We start from the raw sequence: 27,885 nt of genomic DNA on the forward strand, positions 1-27,885 counted from the left end.
TAAGGTTCAGTTGTAATTTCTATCTTCATGAGTCATTTTCTTAATTTCTCCATGTAAATAACCAAACTGATATGTGGACAAAAAAGGCTAAATAAGCATCATTACAACTCAAAACAAGATTTTAAAAGTTGATAAAATAAAGCACCAATAGCCCTAAATCTATAATGATGCATAACATAATAAGCAAATACTAAAAATCAATATTAATTTCCTTCTGGATGGAAGTGTCTGACAGGATGTGTCGTTTCTTCACCAGGCGGCCACCAGATGGCGCTATGACTCAAGTCAAACATAACTAGGGAGGACTCTGCAACATATTCATTAATAAGCAGAACAAAACATAAAAAGAGATGTATAAATAAGCAAATTATTAAATACTAAGTCATCAAAGAACACATGACTTGTCCATGGAGTTTCTATGGAAACTGATTTCAGAGAGCGCTCCAGATCCAAGACGTCTTCCTTTGACCTCTCCACGCGTCACTCGTGTACTGTGGTGGGTCATCCACATCCGCGCAGTTCATCCAAAAAAACTGGACAGCTGTTTCCAAGGAAACTAGAGCCAGAAATATCAAAACGCAGTACCAGAGAGAGGGAGGAAGAGCCAGAGAAGTGACTGGCAAAGATTCTTGTTTACTCTTCATGTTTTTGCAGCCTTTGTGGCCAATGTTTAACTGGGTCATGGCTGAGAGAGACCTGGCTGTTCCTATATCCTTACTCCTGTGAGTGTACACTCAGGCAGCATTTATAGGTGCGAGCAAGCAATTTGTCACTGAGATATCCAAACGAACGTCCCCCGTTTGTCACCGAGTCTCTCCTTTTCTTTTCGGGACTTTCTTCCCGTCTGCAGCGGGGCAGGTGGCATCAGTGCTCGGTCACAGCGGGAACAAGGCTGTCATGGCGTCCCATCTCTTCCAGGACCTGAGCGAGGCGACTGAGGTTGCCGTCAGGAAAATGCTGGGCCTCCCATAAATCCAGAATCACTCCTGTAGGGCTGGATTTGGTGGCAAAGTAGTTCAGATACCTACATGAACAATTTGACAAACAGAGAAAATGAGGTTTAAATGAAAGGCCTTGAAGTCCTTAAATAAATATATACTGACTCCAGCTTAAGCTAAGATCTTATGATGATGAGACGTGATGGAGTTGTTTGTCAAACCTTAAAAATAATATGATATGAGTATATATTGTGAATGACTCTTAGCTACAACAACATCAAATTTCAACCCAATGTCTGTAAAATTGACTGAGTTACCAATTGGAAAAAAAAAAAAAAATTGTCCGCTTTCACCTGTTGTAACAATATTTCTTATTAAAATTGTAAAAACCTTATTTTTTCTTGACTGCGGTCGGTGAATCAGTAATTCTTGAATTCAGTTTTTAGGAATGTTTCGTAAGTGTGGGAGAAAAAAAAAACCATAAAGGCTGAAAAAAAAACCCAACTTGGTGATATAAATTTGGAAGAAAGTCCCGCGCTGCTGATTACAAACCAGTCTCTCTAAGCTTCAAAGCACTTGTTGTCCTAATTGGTTATTACAAAAAAAAAAAGAAAATCACACAAATGCTTTTTAAAAATTATTTCTCAGTCCAAATATTTTAACTAAACCTCCAATAAACTTTTCATTTTAATCTAAAATGCTAAAAGTAAAACAAAGTGTTTTAATATCTTAACACTCCAAACTATGAAGTAAATCTAAGAAAGTTCTTATTTCCCTTTAATTACAAAAGATGATTGATTTGATGCTTGGATCTTCAAATATTTCAGCGATTAGTTAAATGGACTAAACTTTCTCCTTTTCTAAAATCCTTCTCCATCCATCTGTCAAATACTCTGTTCAACCAAACTTAGATTAAGTTGAATTATTAAAACATTTCACTCGTCTCCAGGCCTGCCTGTGAGTCATCTTTAGTTAGAATTTTGATCATGTTAAATGACGCTGATACGAACTTGGATCGACTGTTTTTCACCAGATCTTGATGGAAAAATAAAACGAATGTTTGCAAATGTTCTTTAGTTTTAAACTGAATAAACGTGCATGTTTACATTAGTTGTGGTCTAAAAGAATGGATGCAAGTTTAAAAAAAAAAAAAGGCTTGATTTAAAATTGTCCAATTCAGTCTTTTTACTGTTCATTAGCTTTTTTCATTTTGAATTAATGTTCAGGTTTATTGTAAAGCCTATAAGAATATCAAAGACCTTTGCAAATGTCCATGCGTCTTTTTTTTCCCTAATTTTTTGTTTGTAATCACAGCAGCTGCATTGTTTTGTTCCACTTTTTTCCATTTAATTTCTTAATACAAATCCAGAGAAGATGGTCATTTGTCAGGCTGGTCACACAATAAGTCATGAACAAGTTAACAGCTTGTTGAAAAACTCACAGAAAGCTATCACTGTGCTAGTGCTGTCTTGTCTGTTAGCAAAATATACGCCATGACCAACGCTCTCAGAAAGTAATCATGGAATGTGCATCCACAATTGGAGGCAGTTCCATTTAAGATGGCCGCCACAGTTAATCAACATTAGGCAACACAAAAAGGATTTTAAACTCAGTTAGTGTTACAGATGGTGAGCTAAAATTTGATTTAGTAATAGCTGAGAGTGAAATTTTCAGAGTAACATACGATATTGCATGACATTGTGTGTATTATTTTTAAGCGTTGTAAAAAACAACTAACATGTAATTTGTCAACGCAAAGTATTAGTATAAAACTGCTACTCTCTTTAACACAGATTTAGATATGTTTGTTGTCATATTGAAGCGGTAAAGCCCTGGGGTTATTAATTCAATTTATTTCTATAGCTCTAAGACACAACAGATGTCATCTCAGAGCACTGAACAGAAACATTCATATAGAAAATAATAATTTAACTTTATTTATCTGAGGAGCAGACTGCTTTGAATTTAATTCCATCACAGAACTCTCATCTTGAGTGAGCATGAAGGCGACAGTGGAAAGGAAAAACTCCCTCATGAGGAAGAAACCGTTAGCAGAACCAGGCTCAGGACAAGTGGTCATCTGCTTCAACCGGCTAGGTTTGAGGAATAGATACACAATGACAGGTCAAGAATCATATGTTAAGATAGAAATAGTATCATATGAAAACTATTCAATTGTAACAATTCATTTAAGAAAATAAGGTCAATTTGTCCTCTACTAGTCTAAGCCTATGGCAGCATAACAAGCCAACCCTAACTATAGGATTTATCAAAAAGGTAAGTCTTAAGCCCAGTCTTAAAACTGGACAATGTGTCAGCCTCACGGACAGAAACTGGAAGTTGGTTCCACAAGAGAGAAGCCTGATAACTGAAAGATCTTCCTCCCATTCTGCTTTTGGAAACTCTAGGAACCACGAGTAAGCCTGCAGTCTGATAGTGAAGTGCTCCGTTGGGAAAATATGGAACAATAAGATCTTAAGTATAAGATGGAGCTAGGTTGTTGAGAGCCTTGTAGGTTAGAAGTAAGATTTTGAATTCAGTTCTGGATTTGACAGGGAGCCAGTGGAGAAAAGCTAAAACTGGAGAGATATGATCCACACTCTGGCAGCAGCATTTTGGATTAACTGAAGACTTTAAAGAAGTATTTGAACACCCAGACAACAAACCATTGCAATAGTCCAATTAGTAAAATGTATCCATCTAAGGAAGCCAGCATGCACCGAATCTTCACTTCGTTGCCGTCTCCCATCCTGAGCAGCACAAAGGCAACAGTGGAAAGTAAAAACTCCCTTTTAACAGGAAGAAACCTCCAGCAGAACCAGGCTCAGGACGATCGGCCATCTGCTTCAACCAGCTGGGGTTTGAAAGGACAGGAAGGAGAAAGAGACAAACATTGCTTTAAGAGACTGTGTTCATTTTGACCGACGTGTTCAAGTGTAAGAAAACAAGTCCAGCTTGCTCACAGATGATTTGTGCATTAATTCTACATCAATCTAAAACAGAAGGTGCTCAAAAATTTTAAAACAGAGCAAAAGAAACCTAGAGTATTGAACTTTTGAGATAACCTTTTTTTTATTCTATATTTTCCCAACAGTGGGAGAAGCAGTTCACGCTTATTTCGATTCAACATCTTGAACCTGAGAGAAAACAGCAGATAATCTGTAGGAAAATCCTTTTTGCAGGTTTAACTGCTGCCCATAAGACCCTAAAGCCCCCATGGTTCTCTGCTGAGCCTCCGTCGATAACAGAAAATCTAGAATATTTAGAGATATTGCTCTTTCAAAAGGATTACTTGCTGAAAATCATAAACGGCAGCTCCAGGTTGTGGATTTTGTCTGTTTTCTTTCCATCCACACCTTAAAGGACAGCTATATCCGAACGCAACTCATTCCTTAATGTTTTCTTTGTGATTTACAACATCGCAGTGCAAAGATAGGGTTTGTGGTTAAAATGTTTTAAAAATATATATTTTTAGAGCACTGCGTTAAAAATCCTCCAATCCAAAAGTTGTTCGCACACAGACTAATGTGTTCTGTGAACACTCCTGAGGTGTATAATCAGTTGGAGCTGAGAGTGAGAGGTTGGTTTGAGTCTTCCCTCCTTCAAGCTGCACTCAGTAAGCGGTCTCGTCAATCTGCAGCTGCTGCTTGCGATAAGGCCGTCCTGCTGAGCTGGGATCTTATAAATTGCTGCAAACTGTACCTCCATCACACACACCACACCATCAAAGACACATGGGTGATGTTTCTGCAAAGAGGAGCGTCTCTTTATCTATCTTTCTCTCTCTCTCTCTCTCTCTCTCTCTTACTGTCTGTGTTTTTTTGTCTCCCATCACTCCAACTTAATTAATTCCCATTCAGCTGATGCTTATCAACTCGAGTCGCAGAACAATCACGATCAAATTAAAAATAGATCTGTTATCTGCAGTTTTTTTTTTTTTTTTCCACCCATGCAATCTTGACGTCTGCATCTAAAGAACACGGTGCACACGAGCGGAGATGTGAGTATTGATTTTTGTCGGTCAGACCACGGAGGTCTTCGTGTAAGACGACGACTAAATTCACCACCTGTCGAGGTTGAGCTTGTGGGCCAACATCCTCCAGTCGTTGCCTCTGGTCTGCGGCGCGTCCAGGCTGCCGCACAGCTTCTGTCGGATGGAAACGGGGATCCGAAAGGCATTTGGCCCGACCAGCGTGGTGATGTTGCTGGCAGGGTCGAGCAGGGACGTGTCGATGCTCTGCGACTCCTGCAACCAGAGAACAAATAAGAAAAACGGTTTTAAAATGGGCCCTTGTTTGGCTAGTCATTAGCATAGCCTAGATGAAGACTTCTGCCCTTTTCCTCATACTCTATGCTATATGACTGACATTACAGCCAACAAGATACTATACATGACAGAATGTCACTTCATAATTGGCTGCTTCAAAGACAACATTCACTTATTGTTTCATATTTTCCAAACAGCACTTCACAGACTGCAGGTTTACTTGTGGTTCCTGGAGTCTCTAAAAGTCGATTAGGAGGCAGAGCTTTGAGCTAGCAGATTTCTCTCCTGTGGAATCAACTTCCAGTTTCTGTCTATGAAGCTGACCCATCTAAGACTAAGCTAAACACTTTATTTTATGATAAATCCTATAGTTAGGGATGGCTTGGTTTTCCTGACCTGTCCTTTAGTTCTTCTGCTATATGCTTAGACTGCTGGAGGACAAACTCACCATATTCCCTCACTCTACTGCTCATGATTCTATTTGCAATTCTTTTTAGCGTTAACATGTTTTTCTTTGTCTTTCTTCCTTTAGACAGTAAACTGGACCCGACATTCTGTTTGTCTGTATAGATTTCAATTCACAACAATACACAACAAAGTTGACTCAGGGCATTGAACAGAAACATTCACATACATAGAAAAGCCAATTAGTAAAATTCTTTATCTAAGGAAGCCAGCAGACTCATTGAATCTTCACTTTGTCAAAGTCTCCCATCCTGAGCAAGCACCATGGCAACAGTGGAAAGGAAAAACTCCCTTTTAACAGGAAGAAACCTCCAGCAGATCCAGACTCAGGATAAGCGGCCATCTGCTTTGACCGGCTGGCTTTCCTGTCCCCTCTTTCCCCAGTTGAGGCAGATGGCTGCCCATCCAGAGCCCAGTTCTGCTGGACGTTTCTTCCTGTTAAAAGAGAGTTTTTCCTTTCCACTGTGACCTGTGTGCTAGCTCAGGATGGGAGGTTGCAACAAAGTCAAGGTTTGATGCAATCTGGATGGATTATGAGAATGTTTTATTGATGGTTTATTGAGTCTCTTTTAACTTTCACCTTCATCTGTTGGTTTGGATTGTTATCATGCAAAAACAGGAACAAACTCTCGGGGATTGTCAAGATGTGCAGTAAAACTGCTGGCAAAGCCCTACAAAACCTCACTGACCTAGACAAGGCGAGGCCAGAGAACAAGGCCAGGCTGATTCTGGCAGATCCTGATCACCCACTCCATGGTGAGTTCAGGTTGCTTCCATCTGGATGCAGGTATCTGCTGCTCAGATGTAGAACAGACAGACTGAAAAAACTCATTTATCCCTGTAGTGATCAGGTTTCTCAATGAACATTGATGACTTCCATATTGTTATTTTAATGTCTTAATGTTTTGTGTACTATGGATGTTTTACATCTACTGACTGTGAAACTAATTGCCTCTCGGGGATAATAAAGATACTTGAACTTGAACTTGTACTAACTTTCATAAATTGTCATTGGTAACTGTTGTGAATTTGTGCAATATAAATAAGCTGAATTGAATTGAACTACACTGTCTAATTATATATGGATTAATCAAGGGGTGCTGCAGCACCCTCAGCATCCTTGCTTCTTACCTTGTATGCTGTTAGTTGCTCGATAGTCACAATATTGTAAACAGTCAAGTATCGAACAGTACCTCTGAAAGTGTTGTATCCAGCTGAAAGATCTGTCCTTCTCCTTCGACCTGGCGCACACAGATCTTACAGCTCAGGTCCACCGTGCTGGCAGCGAAGCGCTCCAGACTAAAGCAGCAGTGGAGGTTCCTCTGCGACCCGCTCCACACTTGCTGAAAGGAGAGCTCCTGCAGGAGAACAAATGCGTGACTCAAAGTGCTGCTGTAGCTGTTGGGCGGTGTTCTGACAGCGTGCACGACTGCTTCACCTGGTACTTGGCTAGTAGTTTGCTCTTCCACAACGTGTGGGGCACATCATGGATGGAAAGTCTCAGGTTGTGGGTGCTGTCTTTAAAGTTAAGGGTCTTTGGTTCATCCAACAGTTTCCCACCCATCTGCTTCTCCATCTGCAGAACTTCCTGAATACACAAACATGCCTTTTTATCAGCACACGGACCTCAAAACGTTCCATCTTGTGCTGTTTTGCAAGGGTAGTTTGTCCGCCTGCCAATCTGAAACCAAATTTAATGTCCTTACTGCAGGATCACTATCACTTCTCATTATCCATTTCCAAATTTAATAACTGAGTTCAATATCCCCCCTCGGTACAATAATTCCTCCTTATCTTTCCTTCACATAGGTGCGTCCGTGTATTACATAGGATTGAAGGGATGAGACAACAGCAGAGAGGGGAATACATGTGGCTTATTGCATTGGAGCAGCAGCTATGCGTTTCAGGGAGTGGCACCGTTCCCTTATTGTGACACACTTAGCTGCTGGCTCACAAACAGCACAGTTAAAATGAAAAGAATATTTACAAACCGTTTAATTTATCTGGAATAACCTTGAGCAAACATGGAGAGAGATGCAACCTGCGTACCTTGAGTGCGTCCTGCGTGTCGTCCAGGCAGTAGACTCTGATGTGATACTCCATGGCAGAGCAGGTGACGGGACCGAAGATGGCCAGCTTGAGGCGCTTGATGGTGGAGGCGCTGAGGGACTGGCCCACGAGACAGTACGTACCCAGGGTCTCCGTCAGGACGTGGCAGGCCTCCTCGTCCATTTGGATGTAACATGGCGTGGTGAAGTTTTCCTCCCCTACCACCACCACATCCTACAGGAAACAATGAGGGGAAATATTTGCTTTAATTTATTTTAAGGCACTTATTGCATTATAAAGAATTATTTTGGGTCAACAAAGACCAGATTAGAATTTTTTCATCATGAAAGATCATTTGAAAGGCAAAAAGCTTCAAGTCAGACATTTGTACATGTGTTGAACTCAAACGTGGTGTGGTAGTAGCTGAAACTAGTTCCCACTAAATACTCTAAGCACTAACAGATCACTCGGGGTCTTTGTCTAAATGTCTAACCTTAACTACCGTATTTTTGGGACTTTAAGGTGCACCAGATTATAAGGTGCATTAAGCGAAACAAAACAGTCAGATAAGTCATACTTTATTCAACTCATTCACAATAACCACATAAAATCGGTTCGAGGTCAGTAAGCACAACCAGAATTAATACATGAGGCGCACTTGATTATAAGGCTCACTGTCGATTTTAGAGAAAATTAAAAGGATTTTAAGCGCGTCTTATAGTCCAAAAAATATGGTACTGGGATCAGTTCAGTCTGTTAGAGAGTTTGTGTTTTATTTCATCTGTGTGGAACAGTTTGGTTGATATTTATGGGAACTGTGACTACCTGAACGATTACACTTAGATTAATCACAGCATATAAGTTAAAGCATTTCAAGTAGAATTAAATAATTATTTTCAGTGAAATACTTGAATGAAAATTTTAAATAAAATCCAAGACCTTATAGTAAGGAGCTGTCTAGCTTTAGAAAATAAAAACAATATATACTATATTTATTCCTAACGCAGTAGGAGGCTGTAAAAACACAACAAAACATGTTCAGCTTTATTTCCCTCAGTTTAACTTGAGATTTCAATCCGACGCGTGGCAGAAAATTATAAATGTCAGACAAGATAGACCAAGAGAACAGTCAGAAAGAAACCGGCTGTTTGGCTGCTAAAATCGCCTAATCCCACATCTGCATCATAAAAAAAATAAAAAAAAGTTTATGCACAAGACTTTACTGTAAATCTACACCTGCACAATGTGACCTTCGTGGAAATATCAATAGGAGACTAACAGAGTAGATCCTCAAAAATAAATTCTGCTTCAAAGTTCTACAAATGAGCGCCAAAGCATGCAGGAAGCACCTGCTGTAGACTAATGAGTTTAAAATATAACCCCCCCCCCCACACACACACACACACACACAAATTCGTTAAACAAAGGTTGATTTGGCAAGAAGGAAAAAAAACAGTTAAATGCAGGGTGTGTGGATCATGCATGCACTGTGAGTGTTTCACTGGTAGAAGCAAAAAAAAAAATTCACTTACAGAAAATACAACCAGTGCACACCAACAAACTCCAACAAACAAACAGAATAATAAAAATGAAAGAAAAACTGCTGCTGCAATAAGATGATGGTATAAAATGTACCTAAAAAGAGTTCAAAATTATGAAATTGGATGAAACTTGTCTTTCACTTATCATTGAGTCGTCTCTCAGTTAACTGATGGATAAGAAAAGGACGTTAGACCTTTAGGTTGAGTGTGAGCGTGTTAAAAACTTAATATAAGTATCTGATTAAAAGTTCATTTGTAAGAATATTCAATCGTTTGACATAACTGAATTAATTGAAGTTCCACTTAATCATTTTATTTGGTCAAAGTTGTGTCCTTTTGAAACATTAATGTTCATATTTTACCAGTATGACACTGAGCCGTTATAAATACCACATTAGTGGAGAAAATAGTGTTCAGACCATTTGCAGTTGACTTCTGCAGCAGCGCTAACATCTGGACGTATTCCTCTTTCATTAAGGCTGTCTGCTCCGAGGAGATATATGCTACCCTCTTTTTGTCTTTTATTAGGGCATCTATTTTTTCTCCAACTTACCTAATTTTAAGTTTAGTCACTCTGTTATCCTTTCTCCTGTCCAAACACTCCTGCGAGCAGCACACTGGTACAATTCATCCCGTTGTGATAGACAGAAGAAGAATCAATGTTTTTTGTGGAGCTATCACCCTTTAACAGCGTCTAATGGTAGATCATTAGACTCTTTACCTCGTCCTGTGGGATGGCATCATGGCTCCTTATTTTTCCATTTGTTCAACCTTTATTTATACAGGCTAGTCCCATTGAGCCTCGGGGACTCATTTACAAGAGAGACCTGAATTTGGGGATTATCTGATCCCACAGTGGAAAGGTAGGCTTCTGTTTTTTATGTACAGTTTGTTCATAAAAATATTATAGATTCACATGAATCTCCTTATATAATCTACTGTTCTAATCAACATCACACATATGAACTGTTTAAACAACAACAACAATAAAAAGAGGTAATTTGGAATAAAACTGGGACAGGACCTTGTTTACAACTGTGAAGCATTTTTTAATGTGTTGCTAACTCAAAACTACATTTACTGACCAAAAATGATGCTTATTTAATTTAAACATTTGACTTAATAAAAAAATTGATTTGATAAAAATGATGCAGAAAAAACTGGTTCATGCATTTGTCATGTCTAGACTGGAATATTGCAATGGTTTGTTATCTGGGTGTCCAAATGCTTCTTTAAAACGTCTTCAGTTGATCCAAAATGCTGCTGCCAGAGTCTTAACTGGAGTTAGTGGGAGACATCATCTCTCTCCAGTTTTAGTTTCTCTCCATTGGCTCCCTGTCAAATTCAGAGATGAATTCCAAATCTTACCACTAACCTACAAAGCTCTCAAAAACCTAGCTCCATCTTATATTACAGATCTTATTGTTCCATATTTTCCTAACAGAGCACTTCGCTCTCAAACTGCAGGTTTACTTGTGGTTCCTAGAGATTCCAAAAGCAGAATGGGAGGAACATCTTTCAGTTATCAGGCTCCTCTCTTGTGGAACCAACTTCCAGTTTCTGTCCGTGAGGCTGACACATTGTCCAGTTTTAAAACTGGAATTAAGACTTTCCTTTTTGCTAAATCCGATAGTTAGAGTTAGCTTGGGTCTCCTGAGCTGTCCCTTAGTTATGCTGCTAAAGGCTTAGACTGCTGGAGGACACCCTGACACTTTTTCACTCTGCTACTGTCTTTACTTACTCTGCTCAACCTGTTTTGTATTTGTAAGTATTTTTCTATCCTTAACATGTTTATTTTTTGTCTTTCAGATACACCTGGACCTTTATCTAGACCTACCAGTCTGTGTTCATCTGTCTCTCCTTCCTGTCCTTTCAAACCAGCCGGTCAAAGCAGATGGCCGCTTGTCCTGAGCCTGGTTCTGCTGGAGGTTTCTTCCTTTTAAAAGGGAGTTTTTCCTTTCCACTGTGGCCACTGTGCTTGCTCAGGATGGGAGACTGTGACGAAGTGAAGATTCGAATCTGTTGCTTCCTTAGATAAAGAGCTTTACTAATTGACTTTTATATGTATGTGAATGTTCCTGTAAAGTGCCCTGAGACAATTTTGTTGTGATTTAGTGCTATATAAATAAACTGAATTGAATTTGACTATGATGTGCCGCTGTGAATAATTCATTGTTTAAATTTTTGATTGTTATAGTGTTTTATAATTGCAGTTCTATTTTCCTTATTGTTTGTTCAAGTTAGTCTTGAATGTTTTTATTATCTGAGCAGCAGAGCCCTTTTAAACCATGCAAAATGTATTATAATGTAGACAAATAGAAAAAACCTTGAATTAAAAAATAGTTTTATGAAATTGGCAAATCCTTGCATTTTGGTTGTAATTTACACAACATCCCAACTTCCTGGAATTAGGATTGTATTTAATTAAATATCTGTTTTACCTCTTTGATGAGGCTCATTCCTCCTGCTTCCATTAAAAAGATGAATACGCATTTTGATAGAGCAAGTCATAAAGCAGTTTTTCATCTCTGCAGGACAATGATTTACCTCAGCGGGGTGAGGAGAAGCTCCAATAAAAGAAGCTGAAGCCCACATTTACCGTCTGCAACTCCAACAGGTCAAAGATTTTAATCAATAGTTATTTCTTCTTTAAAAATCTCAGCTTACACTGAGCTTTATTGGATATCCTGAAAGTAATTTATCAAAGTCACCAAAGCATCTGGGGCCAGTTCTTCCCTTTCTTCATTAGTCTTTCTGAAAATACCGGTATTCAAGACACAATTTAATAAAACGTTGACAGAGAGAGCTTCAAATTGGAGCCAGGATGAAGCTAAGCAAATGGATTTACCTCTGCCGAGTTGATTTTGATTGTATCAGTTTAAGCAATAAGCTGTTTAAGAAATAAAACCAGCATTATTTTAGCTTAATGCGTTTCTTTCAGTTTGCTGCACTGCTGCTGCATAAACACTCCCATTAAATGTATATTCTTGCACATTTTGCCTTTTATTTCAAGGCCTCACTTGTGAGAGTTCATTGGATGCATACATTTGCTTCTAAAAAGGTAGAAAAACATTTTATTAAATGATTTTTTCCTATTCTGTGGTATGCAGCTATTGCATGATTTGGCTATAAAAGATGAAACCATTTATAAAACATTCAATATTTGGATAACTGCTGTTTAGGGACACAAGGAGCCTGCAAGCACTGCAGACATGCACATTGACACACAACGCAAAAGTGTATCTTCATAAAGACGGAAGGAAACTGTCTGGGTAAAAAGCAGAGATCAGAAGTGAGATCAGAGGTTTACTGTTTCAGTTCTTGATTAAAGCAAAGAGTTTCCTTGAAAACTTTAAAAGGAAGCTAAGGAAGTCGTTTCCTTACACCTCTTTTATTTGATCTTCAGTCCAGACTCGTATCATCTTTCTCCTTTGTGCTTTACTCAACACTGAGTAAAACTTCCAACCAACCAGATTCATATACTTATTCTACAGAAAAACATTCCATCTGTGGAACTTTGTTTTTGTTTTTTTTTGCTTGTAAAGAAATCATTTTAATGCCTTATGCGGCTGATAAAAAAATCTCACCTCCCACTGGTTGTGCTGCGACTGGCTCTTGAGCTGGATCAGCCAGTCCTGCTGGCCGTCACACACGGCACAGTGGTGCATGGTGATGATGACGGGTCGCGTCAGCAGGGTCCCAGGGGGCCCACAGCTCACCACAGGGCTCAGCACAGTCTGGCCATCCTCTACAGAAGGCCTGAAGGAGCATAAGGGAAAAATAAACGCATGCACATGGTGTTTCTGTATGTGTATGACACATGGCAGAGAGGACAGGCGGGTGTAAACTCAGCTATGGGTACCATATTTTTCGCTGTGTAAGTTGCAACTTTTGCATAACTGTGCAAGTCCTGTGACTTATACACCGAAGCGACTAATATACGACAATTTCATTGATTCTGACATGGAAAATATTGAACACTACCATTTTCAGCTGCTAGAGGGCCCTTGACTAATATGGCAAGCCAAGTGTCTCATTAATAGGTAAAAGTGGCTATTAATGAGACACTTGGCTTGCCATACCAAGACACCTTCGTCTCGCTTCGGAATTCCTGGAGCAAATGTCAAATCAGCTGCATTTCACCGTGCTGCCCAGGTCAAATGCAGCTGATTTGACCGTTAAAGTGCATTTATTAAGGCAAAGTTAAACTGACACACCTTTGCTATAATTTTGAGCAAACAAATAATTGTTTTTAAGTGATTATCTTGTTAAATTTTGACGAAACACACGGCAAGTCCTCCCTCTATGCGCTCCAGCAAATTCATTTTTGAAATGCAGTTGATTTGACCATTAAAGTGCATTGATTGAGGAAAAGTTCAACTGAGACACACCTTTGCTATAATTTCGAGCAAACAAATAATTGTTTTTAAGTGTTAATCTTGTTAAATTCTTGTTAAAGTTCTCCCGTGCACGCCGTTTGCCAGCCAATCGATTTTTGGCCCGTGTTCCCGGGTGGTCAGCGGTGACGCATAATAGATGTGATGTATACGGCGAAGCGACTAATTTATGTTTTTTCCACTTTATTAGACATATTTGGACTGATGCAACTTATACGGCAGTGTGACGTGTACTGCAGCAAGTACGACAGTTAATGTGGCCAAGCAGCATTTAGTACTACCTCAAGTTGTCCTTCCTCTGGACGGTCACATACATCTCATAGACTCTGCCTTGAGGAATGGCTCCTGCTGGAATCAGCAGACTGACCCCTGAGGAGCACAGAAACAGACAAAAACACAAATGAACACTGGAGCGGAGTTACCCGAAACAACAAAAATACTTGTTTTAATTAAAAGCCAATACTAGGAATTGATTTTAATTTGTGTACCATCCAATCTTTATCTAACTTGGAGCTCTAACTGTAACGGCCTTGAGTTCGACACAAGTTAGCGCTTTTCACTTCTCTCCTGTGGCATTTTTAATTTCTTAGAATCGATGATTTCCACTCTCATAGCATTCCTGTACAGCAGCGGTCAACGTGACTTACATTTTTCCATCTCGGATTGATTTGAAATGATGTCCCTCTGATGTTTTTTTTATTTTTTTAAATAAACATATACCTCAAATTCCCTCATGCATACACAGAATCACAGCTTCTCCTTCTTAGGAGAGATTTTTCTAAGATAGCTCATTGATTTTCCATGTCCTTTTACTGTTTTTACAAAGAAAGGTGACAGACTAGCTAGTATAGAAAACAACTTTGCCAAGGCGAACATCTCCCAAGGTGCTACTCTGCCTCTAAGCAAAACCTATCAAAAAAAGGTTCTGATTTTAAGATGTAAAACACTAACCAGCTTCACAGACAGTGCCAGAAAGAATATCATTACCCAGACACACAAACGTATCAAAAGTCCAATGTGTTTTCCAACCTCTCAGCCGGCGTAACGTGATGAGGTGGCTGAGTACAACTAGCAGCTGAGGACATTTTACCGGTATCATAAAGAAAAAATGGGGGGGAAAAAATACAACTTGAGAAATGTGAGAAGTCTGTGCATCCCTGAATGTCACCGCTCGTTTGTCTATGCCTGTCAGCATGCATCTGTGGTGTGATCCTTACAGCCTGCGTGTGTTTGAAGTGAAGACAGCATGGCTAATGTAAGCCGCTTGAAACTAGAACACCTCGACTTCAGCGCTTCTGGTGCAGGCACCTCAGATATCCATCAGCTCTTGTCATAGTGAGCAGTCGGCTCACTGATAAGTTGCATATGGCTACGCAGATCACTTCAAAGTCCCATCTGTTGGTGTGTTTTTGGTGGAGATTGTAAAGTTTAGCAGGCAGTAAAGGTAAGTAGAGCACAAACACCGTACCTTTTGAATTCAACACAGACCGTTGAAGTATTTACAGGAAAAAAACTGAAACTGATGTGTGGCGAAATGTAACAAAAACTATGATACATTTTAAAGACGCTGCAAATGTTTGAGACCTAAAATCTCAAAAGTTATTTGTAATAATGTTCTTATGCCAGCTTTAAAAATCTTTGGATTTTTGTTTCAGATAATTTTGTATTATTTTATTTATTTTTAGTTGATATGTGCTGCTGATTATCCATGCTGCTGATCTCATGCTGCTGATTATTTCATGCTGCTGTATTCATTCATACTCATCTACTCATAGAGACTCATGTTCGTGCTGCTGTTGCTCAGTGTATTGTTTTGCACTATTCGTGTTCAGCGTATTTCTTTGTTTATATCTTAAAAGACTTATTTACAGTTTATTTTTACAATTTACATTTTTGCTATAGTTGGATGTAACTGGGACCCTGTGTACACAACTTTGTTCCACCTCATGTACCGCATGTGATGAGAATGACAATAAAACATACCTGAACTTGAACGATTTGTCAAAATCCACCCAGTTTGCCTGTCAGTAAAATATCTTATGAGCCATGAGACAGATTTTAATGACGACGTGCTTTTGTCAATTTTACAAATATTTGAAATAAAATTGGTTTAGTAGAAGTTGAAAGATATCACCATCACATACTCTAACCACGAACAGATTATCGTTTAAAACTTTGGTGGGGGACGTGCATTTCTTCAAGGATCACTGTTTTAGCCATATTAGCATCAACTAAGGCATGTTTTGGTTTAGATCATAATATTAGGGATGCACAATATTATCGGTATCGGACAATATTTGCGATAAAGTTAAATATCAGACATATATATATATACATACATATATATATATATATATTTAATATATATATATATTTATATATATATATATATTTTATATATATATATATATATATATATATGTAAGGTGATGTTTTTGTATGAGTGACGAGGTTGCCTGCACATTGCAGAATTCATAGAGATTTAAGTTGATCATTAAGATTTTATAACAAAGTATTGGGCTTCTGTTTTAAGTTAATTTTTAATTTAAGAAATTGTCAAGTACAAAGTATATTAATACACTACTACTTATGCACTTTTCACTTGTTGCATGTGAACAGGTTGAGTTTAGATTTGTGAAAATTCACAAATTGACACTGTCTGAGTGTTGTCATTGTGTTAGAGAGTAAATGTCATGAATAAATTTGACATTAAAAATAATCCAAGTTGAAGTATTACATCATTTTCAGCCTCCTTTTTAACATCTGCATTTGGTAACAGGCCAACTTGACAAAGACCATGCAGAATAACGTAGTATTTTAAATCTACAGCAGAGAAAGCTACTTTGTATTTAGTCTATATAAGTAGGTCTAGGAAAAAAAAAAAAATAAATTGGTATTGGTATTGGTTATCAGCCAAATAAGTTTTAACATATTGGCATATCAGCCAAAAATCCAATATCGTGCATCCCTAATTAATATTATGGATAATGTTGCTGCACCTGAGTTGGGCACGATGAGGTGGCCCCCCTGGGAGCTGAAGGAGCCGAGAGCGGTGCAGGAGGGGTCCCTCGTGCGAAGCAGCGTCTGCGTCTGACGGCCCATCGTGCCGTTGCTGTTGTCCAGGAGGCAGTGCGGCAGCTTGGGCGACAGCTTTGAGGAAAGTTCTCCTCCCAGGTCGTCCTGCGGCGTCACCAAGCCTGAGGAGTTGTACACCTTAATCTTCAAGTTGGGAAGGGGGTCCAGCAGGGGGGAGTTGGTCATGGGGATTTTGTCGGCCACATCATGGAGGGCGTAAACTGGGCCGCGGTACATGGCAGCTGCTGAGGTCAAATCAGGGGGTGATGTGAGAAGATCAGCTGAAAAATAAACAAAAAACGTTTTTATAGCCAAAAAAATATATGAAGTCCAATTATAAGGACTCAACCTGCAATAAAAAAATAATGATCAGCTTTACATATTTGTTTTACACTCGTTAAAGGAGTCCACGTCAGGAGCAGCAAACTCAGCTCAGATAAATCAGAGGGGCAGCTGTGATTTATTTGGGACAAATGACATCACTAAGATTGATTTCATCTGTGTAGGTTACAGTGATGAATGTTTTATAATGGAATGTGGGCAGTACTGTCTGAAGGTAAGTCTCCAATGTCTCCACCCCATTCAGGGTTTTCTAAATAACACAAAAGTTGCTCAAACATCTAATTAATGGGAGTTTATCCACAGTACTGGCCATTGTTAAGTGTTTGTAAGAACACAGAAGGTGACGGACGCACTTTTTCCAAGTTGAAACAAGAACAAAATATTTTTTGTACAAGTTTGAGTTACAGGGAAACAGCATGGTCCGGTTTGTTGAGCTGAACTTTGAGCTCTTCTGATGAGGACACAGGAATTTTATCTTCTATCCAATGATCTGCACCTTCTACAAAACACTGATGATCTTTGAACAAACTGTTAGACACACCAGCTTTAACTGGAGGAGACCAGAGGCTGATTGATTCTGTCTACAAGCAGCTGTGTTCAGAGGTTCTTTATGGGGGTTTCAACATGTGGACGTGGCAAGGACAGCCTTCAGAACTCACCAACCGGACCCAGAACATGGACTGGATTTAAAACTTGGGGCAAACTCTCTTCAACATGGTCAGCCCTCTTTTTTAATTGCTATTTGTGTTTATAATACCATAACATGATTTAATCAAGATTCTGAGTCAATCAAACTCAAAAGTATGACAAGACTTTGATTTGGGATTTCTTTAATTAGATAACCAACAAATCTTACTTTAAATACATTTAGTTGCAATTTACACGTTTATGTACATCATCGAATGAGTTGTGGATAAATAATTCCAGTAAACTTTAATGGCAAAAAGATGCTTAAATTGATTAATCATGAATAAGACATTCAAATACCAAAATATGAACTGGTGATGTGTTCAAACATTACATGAGATGAGACAATGGGAAAGTTTTCCAGTTACTTATTTGAGATTTTAGGTTCTTAAATGAACAAAAACCGTACAAGTAACAAGCATAAACTGAGTTAAGGTTAATTACTGATGTTATTATCATTACTAGCAGCAAGTTTAGTCGATTTATTTAATTCACAGCTTTTAAAAAAGCTTTTAATGTATATACATCACCATATTATAAACATATAAAACAACAATTACTCAATACATAGCAAAAATGAGGAAAATACAGGAACATGCATTAATTCAAGTAATAATTTAAACAAATAGGAAAATGGTGTACCATAAAGGCTGGTACTGTGACAACATATAAAGTGGTGAGTTTGAATACACGACAAACTCAGAAGAAAATAGTTTCACAGCCGAGGGACTCAGACACTAAAAGGCCCGGTCATTTTTTAGTGACAGCTTGAGCTTTTAGAAGGGCTTTTGTCGCGGATCTCAAGCTGCGATAAAGCTCGTTGGGGGTTAGGAGATTGCAGATATTGGCAGGAGACAGAACACTCGAGTTTTAAAAGACGAGCAGTAAAATCCTAAAGTCAATTCTGAAACCCAGCCAGGAACAGACAGTAAAGACTGATGCAATGCGTTTGAAAGGACATTTTGAAGCAAAGACAAAACAAATACATTAAGATATGCAATTTTAAATGTTGAAATGTGTCGCATTAGATAACTTCTCTGTATTCTTTGCTTTTGCAAAATAAACTAAGGATAATTTATGTAAACAAAAAGCATGCCGATTGTAAAAAATGTTTATTAGGATGATGCTTTACATTTCTGTCCTTGCTGTCCTTCCCATTTATGTTATTTTTATAGTTTGCACTCGTCCCCCTCTTAAAACATCATATTAAAATTTACAACGCATTTCTCTTGATTAATCTATTATTGTTGCCTTTTCGTCCCCGTGCTTCTACTTTCAAGTCGAGCATCACACGCTCAGACCTAATTCTACGGAGCGTTATGCAACATGGAGACTGGCCTGATTATGCCTTTATGATCAGCATTTGAACTCCCTTACATAAACATGCTGCCTGCTGCTCTCTCACGAGCTTCACACTCATCTACAGTCAAAAGAGCACATTTACATTCATATCATCCGCAACACGTTCGCTGTCAGAGCAGCTGAGTCAAGCACACCTCAACAGGTGATTGTTATGGGCTGTTAATGTAAGCAACTCCAAATGTCTCGCAAGACATTCGGACTTATTCATATAGAAATAATGGGTTATTCTGTTTTGCTTACATAAATGTTTATTGATTTTATTCATAACTTTAACATAACAGGAAGCTGAAAATCTTTCAGCTGTGTGAGCTATTCAATGAGTTCTGGTGTCTCCTTGTTGTTACTGAAGTGTGCAAGAAAGAGCGTTCGCCTAGCCCTCGAATAAATTCAAGGAATTTTAACTAACTAAACAATTTAACTGTTGGCGAAACCATTTACAAGCGGCAACTTGTAGATATAAATATCATGTTGGTTTGTCATGGCTGGCTACTCCCAAAAATTCAGCCCATCACTTAGAAAATTAACAAAAATCTGAAATCTTCGTGAACCTCAAACTCCATCAGATGGTCTGCAGGTGGATTTTGCAGCATTTGGTGTCAAAGTACATGAGTTCAGTAAAACGTCTTAGGTTTGACTTGCTTTGAAGACATGATTAAGGTGATACCTCACTGGGCGTGGCTTTCCTTCAACCTCATTCACCAGGCAGCCTCCTGAATGTCTCGTGGCGTTCTCCAAAAACCTTCTTAATTTTGTCAAATTTGTCTCCAACTCATTTTAGTATTGTGAGAGCTGTAGTTTTACACCTGCACAGAAGATCTCCTCTGGCCCAAAACCAGGGTTTAAAAACCAGCGGCTAACAAGTACAAAGTGGGCCGAGGTGGCCAATAAAATAATGTGCACAGTCTAGAATACCTCACATTTCATGCTCATTAATCCAGGAAAATTCCTAAAAGTTCAGTCAGCTCATCTGGATGGTTTCTTCTTTTGTTGAGATGTTTCGTCTTTCATCCAAAGGGCTTCATCAGTCAGAAGAGTCACAACAAACTCAGTCCCACAAGCAGCACACTCGCATAGTGGGCCAACCAGTTTGCTGGAGATAAGATTGTTTCTGGAGCCTGCCCTCTTCCCCGTCAGCTCCTCTGAGGCAGCCATAGCCAAAGTGGTTCAAAACAGCCAAAGTGGTTTGAAATATCTGTCTAGAAAACCCTTTTACAAGCACTGCACACAAAAATAAATCAAGATAAAACACAGTTGCATGGCTAAATAGTCACTTGGTGGCAATCACTGAACAAGTAGTGAGATTACAACAGAAAAATTACCAGCACATTTTTTCCTCAAAACTGAGTCGAGTTGGAGTTACCAACTAGTCTTCAGCATTTTCAGCTAGAGCTGCATTACGGCCCAAAAAATCTGACCGACCCAGCCCCAGCCCGTAGCCATCATTTCCGAACCCCACCTGACCCGACAAATTAACAGTACTTACAGGTCCGAACCCGAAAAACCCCATTTTTAATTAAGTGTTGATTGCTTATATAGTTATTCACGGTCAGCAGACGTGCACGGCTGAGTAAAAGGGGGCAGAAGATCAGAGCTGAGGGGGTGTTTGTCCTTTCATGGCTGTTAAAGAGCATTAAATCCCTGCTTCTGCCTGCATTCTGCATTCTTCAGACACGGACCCTGCTTTGACATGTTAGATATTTTGGGATCTCACATGTTTGAGTGCAGCATGGATCACTGCCTGGCTTTAGTCCATCTGAAGCTTAACTGAACTTTTTACCTCTTTCAAGGCTGGTCAGTGTGCGGTCAAACAGTCGCGTGCAGCTGGTGATAGTATGGCAAGCCATGTTGTCATATAATTGGATCGTCAGCCAAGCGTGTCTGCTGATGCAATTAAAAGCTCAACACCGGCCCAGCCCACACATTAAGCACATTATTATGGCCCGGCCCAGCCCTAATCTGGGTCGGTCCAGGCCAGGTTCTGGGTTCGGGTTAGAAATGACAGCTCTGTTTTCAGCCCAGTTTGATGCTACCTTCACTTTGCTCAAATTACATTCAGGGAGAGGTGAAATCATTTTGAACAATGTGCTCAGCAGAAGAAAATCGAAAACAGAATTGTTTTCTACACATGACATTTGGTGAACAAATCCTTTATTGTGACAAATGTCACAGACCAAAAACATGCATGTTAGGCTGCCTTCAGGCGCAGGCCTCCCTTGTAAAAGAGATCTGTGATCTCAGTGGGATTTGCCTGGTTAAATAAAGGTTAATAACTGTTAAACCATTTGCAAAGCATGGTGGTGAACATGTTATGGAATGGTTTGGCATTATTTCACAGACATCAGCCAATAAAATAAAAATTCTGAGTCATATCAAGAAGTGCTTCAGGATAATATATGTCACTTGCTTGGAAACTAACAACTTGAACTTTTTTGACTGCAAGCTCACCATTCTGAAACAGCTACTTCTGTCCAAAAGCTGAAAGTTAACTAGAGGCAGACTTTTCTACTAAGAAATGACTGACAGCACACCAGAAAATTCACCAAGATGGCAATGGCTTAGGAGAAAGAATGGAGCTTTGTGGGATGTAAAAGTCAAAGTGTATTTCAGTGGAAAATGTTAAATACATCACTGTGTCTAAAGGTCTTTTTACCCGAACCCAGAACCTAGCCTGGCCTGACCATTTAACACAAGAATTTTACAGATTATTCACAAATAATAAATAATACTAATTTCATTTGTAGTTCTTAAGTATTCATCCATTTGCATGTAATGAGCTGAATAGTTATATTTTCTTGTCTAAATGTGTAAAATGTCCAAAAATTTGCATAGAATGTACTTGTGTTTAATGACTGCAGAGAAACACACTCCCTCACAGATCAACAACTCCCTCCTTGAACCCACCTTTGCGGGCGGTCTTGATGCTGACGGGTTGGAAGCCTCCGTTGAGGGCAGAGGAGTCGATGATGTCGGAGCTGAACTCCCGGTGGTTCTTCCTGTAGACGAAGAGCGCCACGACGACGGAGATAACCAGGCACATGATCACGGCTATGACAATACCCACATAGAGAGCGACGTCGTCTGTGCTGGGGGCCACTGGAGGAGGGGTCAGGAAGGGGACAAAACAGAAAGAGAGGACAGTTGTGCCTTGGTGGATCTCATAAGTTTGCATCAATAAGATTGGGCTTTCTCTTTCATTATGCAGGAGTTGTGATGAAGACATTATCAGCAGACTAATATCCTGCTTTATGACAGAGCAGGATATTAACAACCACCATGCAGGGAAATAAATGCACAGTTTGCATTTTACACAAATGCATATTTGCATTTTTTCTTTACTTTAAATGAACAATCCTAATTGTCTTAAATGAAGAGACATAATGATGCATGTAATGCAGGGTACCTCACAACATCAGGTTTGTTTCATCTCTCATATGTGCAAACTAACGTTTCATTCTAAAATACAACAAAAGCAGCACAAAAAACTCAAAGTGAGAACAAACTTCTCTTGAGAGCCATTATTTATGTCTTGGTGGCCAAAACCAAGAACGAAGCCACGCTGCTCTTGTTATTGGAGACGAAGTTGTAAACAGGGCCATGTAAATAAGATAATTAAGAAGAAATGAAAGATAATGACGATAACGTCTGAAGAAACAATTCAATTATTAAACGCGGCTGCTTCGAGACATGCCGATCTCTGCTCAGAAGCGAGATCAAAAGTTTTGCAGACATATATGCAGGGGGATTTCATCTCCAAATTACCGTGCTCATGCTGGAGTTCAGAGTCTGTCTCTGACTTTGTTCTTACACGCTGCAGATAAGATCTAGACATAGCTTGGATTTCTCGAATTGTCTTTCATCTCCGTCTGCCTCCCAGAGTCTCTCTGTCCACTTTCCAGCTGGAGAAACCTCTGTGATTAGCCAGCTTGGCGTGGATGAATATACGAGACCTGCTGGAGGCACGGACAGGCGATTTTACAGACCGGGCCTCCCCTTGGCCGCTGACTGACAGCCAGAATGCTGCAGCATTTGGTGAAGAATGTCCTTAAGTGTCACAGGTTGACAAATGGGAAAGAAAAAACCCTTCTTTAGAAGTAATGAAATGCTGGAGGGCTTGTGGGAGCATGTGTCTGCACAATGTTCAACACAGCTTGGTGGACTGTACACGTCCAGAGCTTGTTCAAAAAGTCAAAGACCAAAGCATGCAAATGTAGGGGAGAACAAAGGCATTTTAATAAGGAATGTTTTTTTTTAAGGAGAGGTTATGTAAAATGCACCAAATCTGCAGCAGATGGCAGTGTCACCCATAAATCTAAAAGCAGCTCTTTGAAGACGCATGACAGCTGAAGGTTTGCACAAAGTAGCACTATGCCACTCAGGGACGCAGATGAGACTCATGTGTCTCTTGGGATTTCTTACATAAAGAAGAATCAAGCAGAAAAAAGTGTGAGCAGAATGCATGTGAAATAACCTTTGCAATCACATATTTTGCTCTCCAGGATTGCATTTTTCTACTTTGAACCTAATGTTTATTAATGAAAGGCAGAACAGATTTTAATGAAACTCTCAAAGTAATCACTGGATGTATACCTGCAACTATTAAATGTTTGGCGTTAACCCAATTCAAGATGGCTGCCACAGCTAATTAGTCCGCAAACAGAATTGGCTACAAGTCAGTCAGTTTTACAAATATTGAGCTAAAAATTGACGTGGTAGTATTAAGGAGTCGTGAGCACCAACAAACCTATCCAGATCTAGCAATTCTGCACACATTTATTATCAATATTTGACCGTAACAGCTATAGTGACAACATTATCAAGTAACGTCAACAATTCTGGCATGAATAGCAGCGAGTGATATGAATTACAAGCCTTTCATTTCTAAATGTGGACTAAATTTAAATGAGAGTAGCATTTATCAAGTTAGTTTAAAACTAATTAAATGTTCTGCTATTAAAGAATACAAAGTGAATATCATTTTGACCTTCTTTCCAGTTTACCCATCATACGTGCAGTAAAGAAAACAAGTAGACAGTGCTCCAGCTGAGCTTTTAAGCTTTTCTGAATGTTTGTAATTATCAACTTTATATCTCAGTCTTTATGTTGCCCAGTCGTCTCTCCTCAGCTCTGCCAGCAACATCATATTTAAGATGCATCCTAACATCCGTTAGACCTCTAATCTCTCCTGCAGTAGTGACATAAACAGAAAACAGAGCAGGCAGCTGGTGATGAAGGTCTAAAAATGTAATTTCAATCTGCTCCCCTTGCTGAGCTCCCCTGCAGTTACTTAACATATATCCCCCCCAGTCGAACAATCTTCCATCCCCACTTTGATGATAAATGCAGCAACCTGCTAAGTGTACGCATTAAAATGTATCACTTAGATTAATACGTCCCTTTGAACATGAGCTATTGTCAGAAACCGCAAAATACAAGGAATGGAAATGAAATGGATTATTAAACACTCTATTTTCTGTGAGGACCAGGAGATTTACAGACGGAGGGAGAGACACCATGCGAGGCGATAACTCAGAAGTCTACAGCGTTGTGCAGAAATCATAAAGGAACTGTAGATCTGTAGAACAGCTATTGCATTTTTTTTTTTTTTTAATCAGAGAGGTGATGTTTGTCCTTAAGTTATTCTGCAACTTAAGGTCAAATACGCAACTCTTAAAAAACAACGAGGTTTGTGCATTTTTGGTTATTTTCCATTAGTGTACTGAGCATATAAAAGAGACCTTATCCAAGTATGTTTTGAAAATATTTCATAAAAATCTACGTGGGATTCACAATGTTTTGGTTTATCTTGAACATAATATTAGGCAGGAACTCGTGCAACGTTGTACATGCTCATAATGTGTGGTAAATGACTCTCAGCTACTACCACATCAGTCATTGTTTTGTTTGCTAACATTGAGTAGGTGTGGCAGCCATCATAAATAGAATTGACTCTTAAAGGTAATCAGATTAAAATATTTCAAGCAGTTCATGACATATTTTGCTAACAGACTTCAATAGTTGATGGCGAAATGTTACACTAAAATCTTGCGTGATTTGTTGGTGCTTGGAGCATGTGAGGACTACTCACAGCTACAATCACACCACATTTTAGCTAAATTTTAAATTTGAGTTACAGCCACGTTTGTGTTTGTTTAACTAAGATCAGCTGTGGTAGCCATCTTGAATTAGCTGGTTCCAAAAGTCAATCCGTCTTAGATCCAATGATTATATTCTGGGAGTTTTGTCAAAATCAGTTCAGAGGTTTATGAGATTTTGATAGTTTGCTAACAGACATGCACATAAATCCATAAAGAATGTATTGTATTGAGTCAAAGATATATATTTTGTGAAGCTGATTACAGTTCAAATGATCAGAAAATAAAATGTCAGAATCAGAGTGGCAAAATGTCCAAAAAATATACGTGTTGTATTCTTGTTTTATTTTGTCATTTCAAAGCCAAATCCAAATATTTAAAATTTACTGATTTTTAACAGGCTGTGAGTCCATAACCATAAATCCAGATGTTAAAAACAAAGGTTAGGAACACAAACACACACAGTGATGACAACAGAAATACGATAAAATAACTCAAATGATGAAAAACAGAACAACTCACATGAATTTCCAAAATCAATCTTGGCGTTTGCCTCAGAAGACTGCTGATACAAGGAACCTTGGGGGGGGGGGGGGGGGGGGAGAAAAAAAAGAAAGGGATGTGGATGGGGAAGAGGGCAGGGGAGGTGAAGGAAGAGGGATGATGAAAATCAAATTTCCAACAGAAAAACAAACTCAACAAATGAGACAGCTACAAACTCGTGAGTGAGAGTGATGACACGAGGAAGTTATCCTTCTTGATTTGGCCCCTCCCCTCCCTGTATCTGCGTGCGGTGTTCAGAGATGGATGAGAAAACTACGGGTGGGGGGAACACGGAGGTTCTGTAAGGGAACGTCGCGATCCATCAAGCGGGCTTAGAGCCTCGGCGGCGGCAGGATGGATGCTGGCAGGTGAGCGGAATGGAGGAGCTGATAAAGTGTGAGCTCCAGCAGAGTCAATGGAACCTCCAGCCTTGCATCTGTCACTGGAAGGTGGATGGAGAGCTAAGTGCACGAGATGAAAGTGATGATAATGTTAGGAAGGCAGAGGGAGAAGGAGGCTGAAGGATCACGATTAGAAAAATTGAAGACGTGATTTGGAGATTTAGGAACTTTTCGATGGAGGGTTTGCCATCCCAGCTGGGATTTGATGGAGCTTTGGCTGGTGGAGAGCCAGGGATGGTGCGGAAGCACACACAATATTCACTTTCCCTGGGACATTTATAAACAACTAAACAAACAATGAAATCCTTATTGGAAAGGGAGAGTGCCACAGGAAGACTAGTGGACTGACATGAAAATCGATAGCTTGATAGATGAGGCTGTTGCATGCAATCAGGCATTGGGGATGCAGGGTTGGAAGGGGGAGGTGACAGTAAGGGCCAGTCTAACTGATGGCCCTTCTGAACCCGTTCTGTTGAGTTTCTATGCATCCTGACTGTAACAGCTCGCTTCAGTGGGTGGGCTCCAAACAAAAAACTCTCAGTTCCATGCAGAGAAATATCTTTTTTGATACCGGCATCATACAACTAGGAAGGAAGTCAGGATCATGGTACAGGAAATCAATGTCTCTGCTTTAATCATTACTCCTTTGGCTTGACAGGTGTTCAATCTTTGGGAAATACTTCGGACTTTTAGCCACCGAAGCTGATATCATCACTGGTAAAAGTTCATTTCGCCTTCGAGGAATCTATGTGAATTGATATTGAAAAGCACAAGAAATTTTAATCGAGACCTTTCAACCACAGAGCAAATAACAGAAATGAAGCTTAGAGCCACGATCGTCCGCTGTTGTCTCACAGCAATAAAGCCCTCGCTGGCGCTAGCATTCTTCCTTTTCTATCTGGATCAATATGTCAAGAAAATGTCATGTCTGAGAGCAGGGTTACCAAAAGCTTGGCAAACAACATCCGAACCAAGAAAAACGGGCCACAGGGCGAGTGCAAAACAGCTCTTGTGAAGTGTGGAAACTACAAGTTAGAATTGGGAAGATCTCTCTGAACAAAGTGCAAGCTTTCTAGATCAATTTAAAGATATTTAACTTGGTTAAATCCAACATTTAAAGCGCCCTGACAGCCTAAATGCAATAAACAAGCAACAAAGTAAATTATAACAACTCTTTTTTTTTTCTTCCCCCTTTTTGACTCGAGTCAGTTGTGTTTCTATGTGAAGAGCTACGAATGCTATAGCTCTATTTCGAGCTGCGGTTGTATCGAATGTCTTCGGCAGAGTTCAGTGATGGATCGCAATTATTTAAATAAATTCAAACAACAGAAAATAAGATCAAGCTGCAATGGAATCCACAGACACGTGTTTGCTCAGATTCCAGGCCTGCACTGCAGGGAGCACATCAGCAGTCCAAGGTGAGTTCGGATTGCACACAACTCCCATTCTCAATCATATTTGCCATAACATGAGCTTTTAGATAATGGGGCCATTCTCCTAAATGCTCATGGAAATGGTCATTAGCGTTGACATAAGTGGCTTCACCCTCTTAGCTTCCCAAAAAAATCAATCTCTGAAATGATCATAAGTCTATATCGCTATTCTCTGCAAACTCGCCACAAGTCCGCCAAGAACTTAAGATGCTCTTGGCTGAGCTGCAGAGGGTGAGATGCAGGGCAGGCGAGAGCAGGGTGAACATATGTTGCTCTGCTCGGGGAAAGAAAAT

General features: G+C 39.5%; 1 protein-coding gene across 1 annotated transcript in view; it reads right to left on the reverse strand.

Annotated features, from left to right (window-relative positions):
• Positions 1 to 256: 256 nt before the first annotated feature.
• Positions 257 to 27,885, reverse strand: part of unc5cb (unc-5 netrin receptor Cb) — a 169,490-nt gene continuing 141,861 nt past the window's right edge. Inside the window, exons 7-16 of the mRNA XM_037692018.1 lie at positions 25,738 to 25,794; positions 22,025 to 22,216; positions 16,657 to 17,013; positions 13,939 to 14,026; positions 12,848 to 13,019; positions 7,720 to 7,953; positions 7,109 to 7,258; positions 6,864 to 7,028; positions 5,006 to 5,184; positions 257 to 1,024 (exon numbers count right to left, since the gene is read on the reverse strand). Of these exons, the coding sequence (XP_037547946.1) occupies positions 865 to 1,024; positions 5,006 to 5,184; positions 6,864 to 7,028; positions 7,109 to 7,258; positions 7,720 to 7,953; positions 12,848 to 13,019; positions 13,939 to 14,026; positions 16,657 to 17,013; positions 22,025 to 22,216; positions 25,738 to 25,794 (1,754 nt within the window). The 3' untranslated portion in view covers positions 257 to 864. The remainder of the gene's footprint in view (positions 1,025 to 5,005; positions 5,185 to 6,863; positions 7,029 to 7,108; positions 7,259 to 7,719; positions 7,954 to 12,847; positions 13,020 to 13,938; positions 14,027 to 16,656; positions 17,014 to 22,024; positions 22,217 to 25,737; positions 25,795 to 27,885) is intronic.

The sequence above is a fragment of the Nematolebias whitei genome, chromosome 18 (assembly GCF_014905685.2).
Source record: "Nematolebias whitei isolate Nwh7 chromosome 18, NemWhi1, whole genome shotgun sequence".
Lineage (NCBI taxonomy): Eukaryota > Metazoa > Chordata > Actinopteri > Cyprinodontiformes > Rivulidae > Nematolebias > Nematolebias whitei.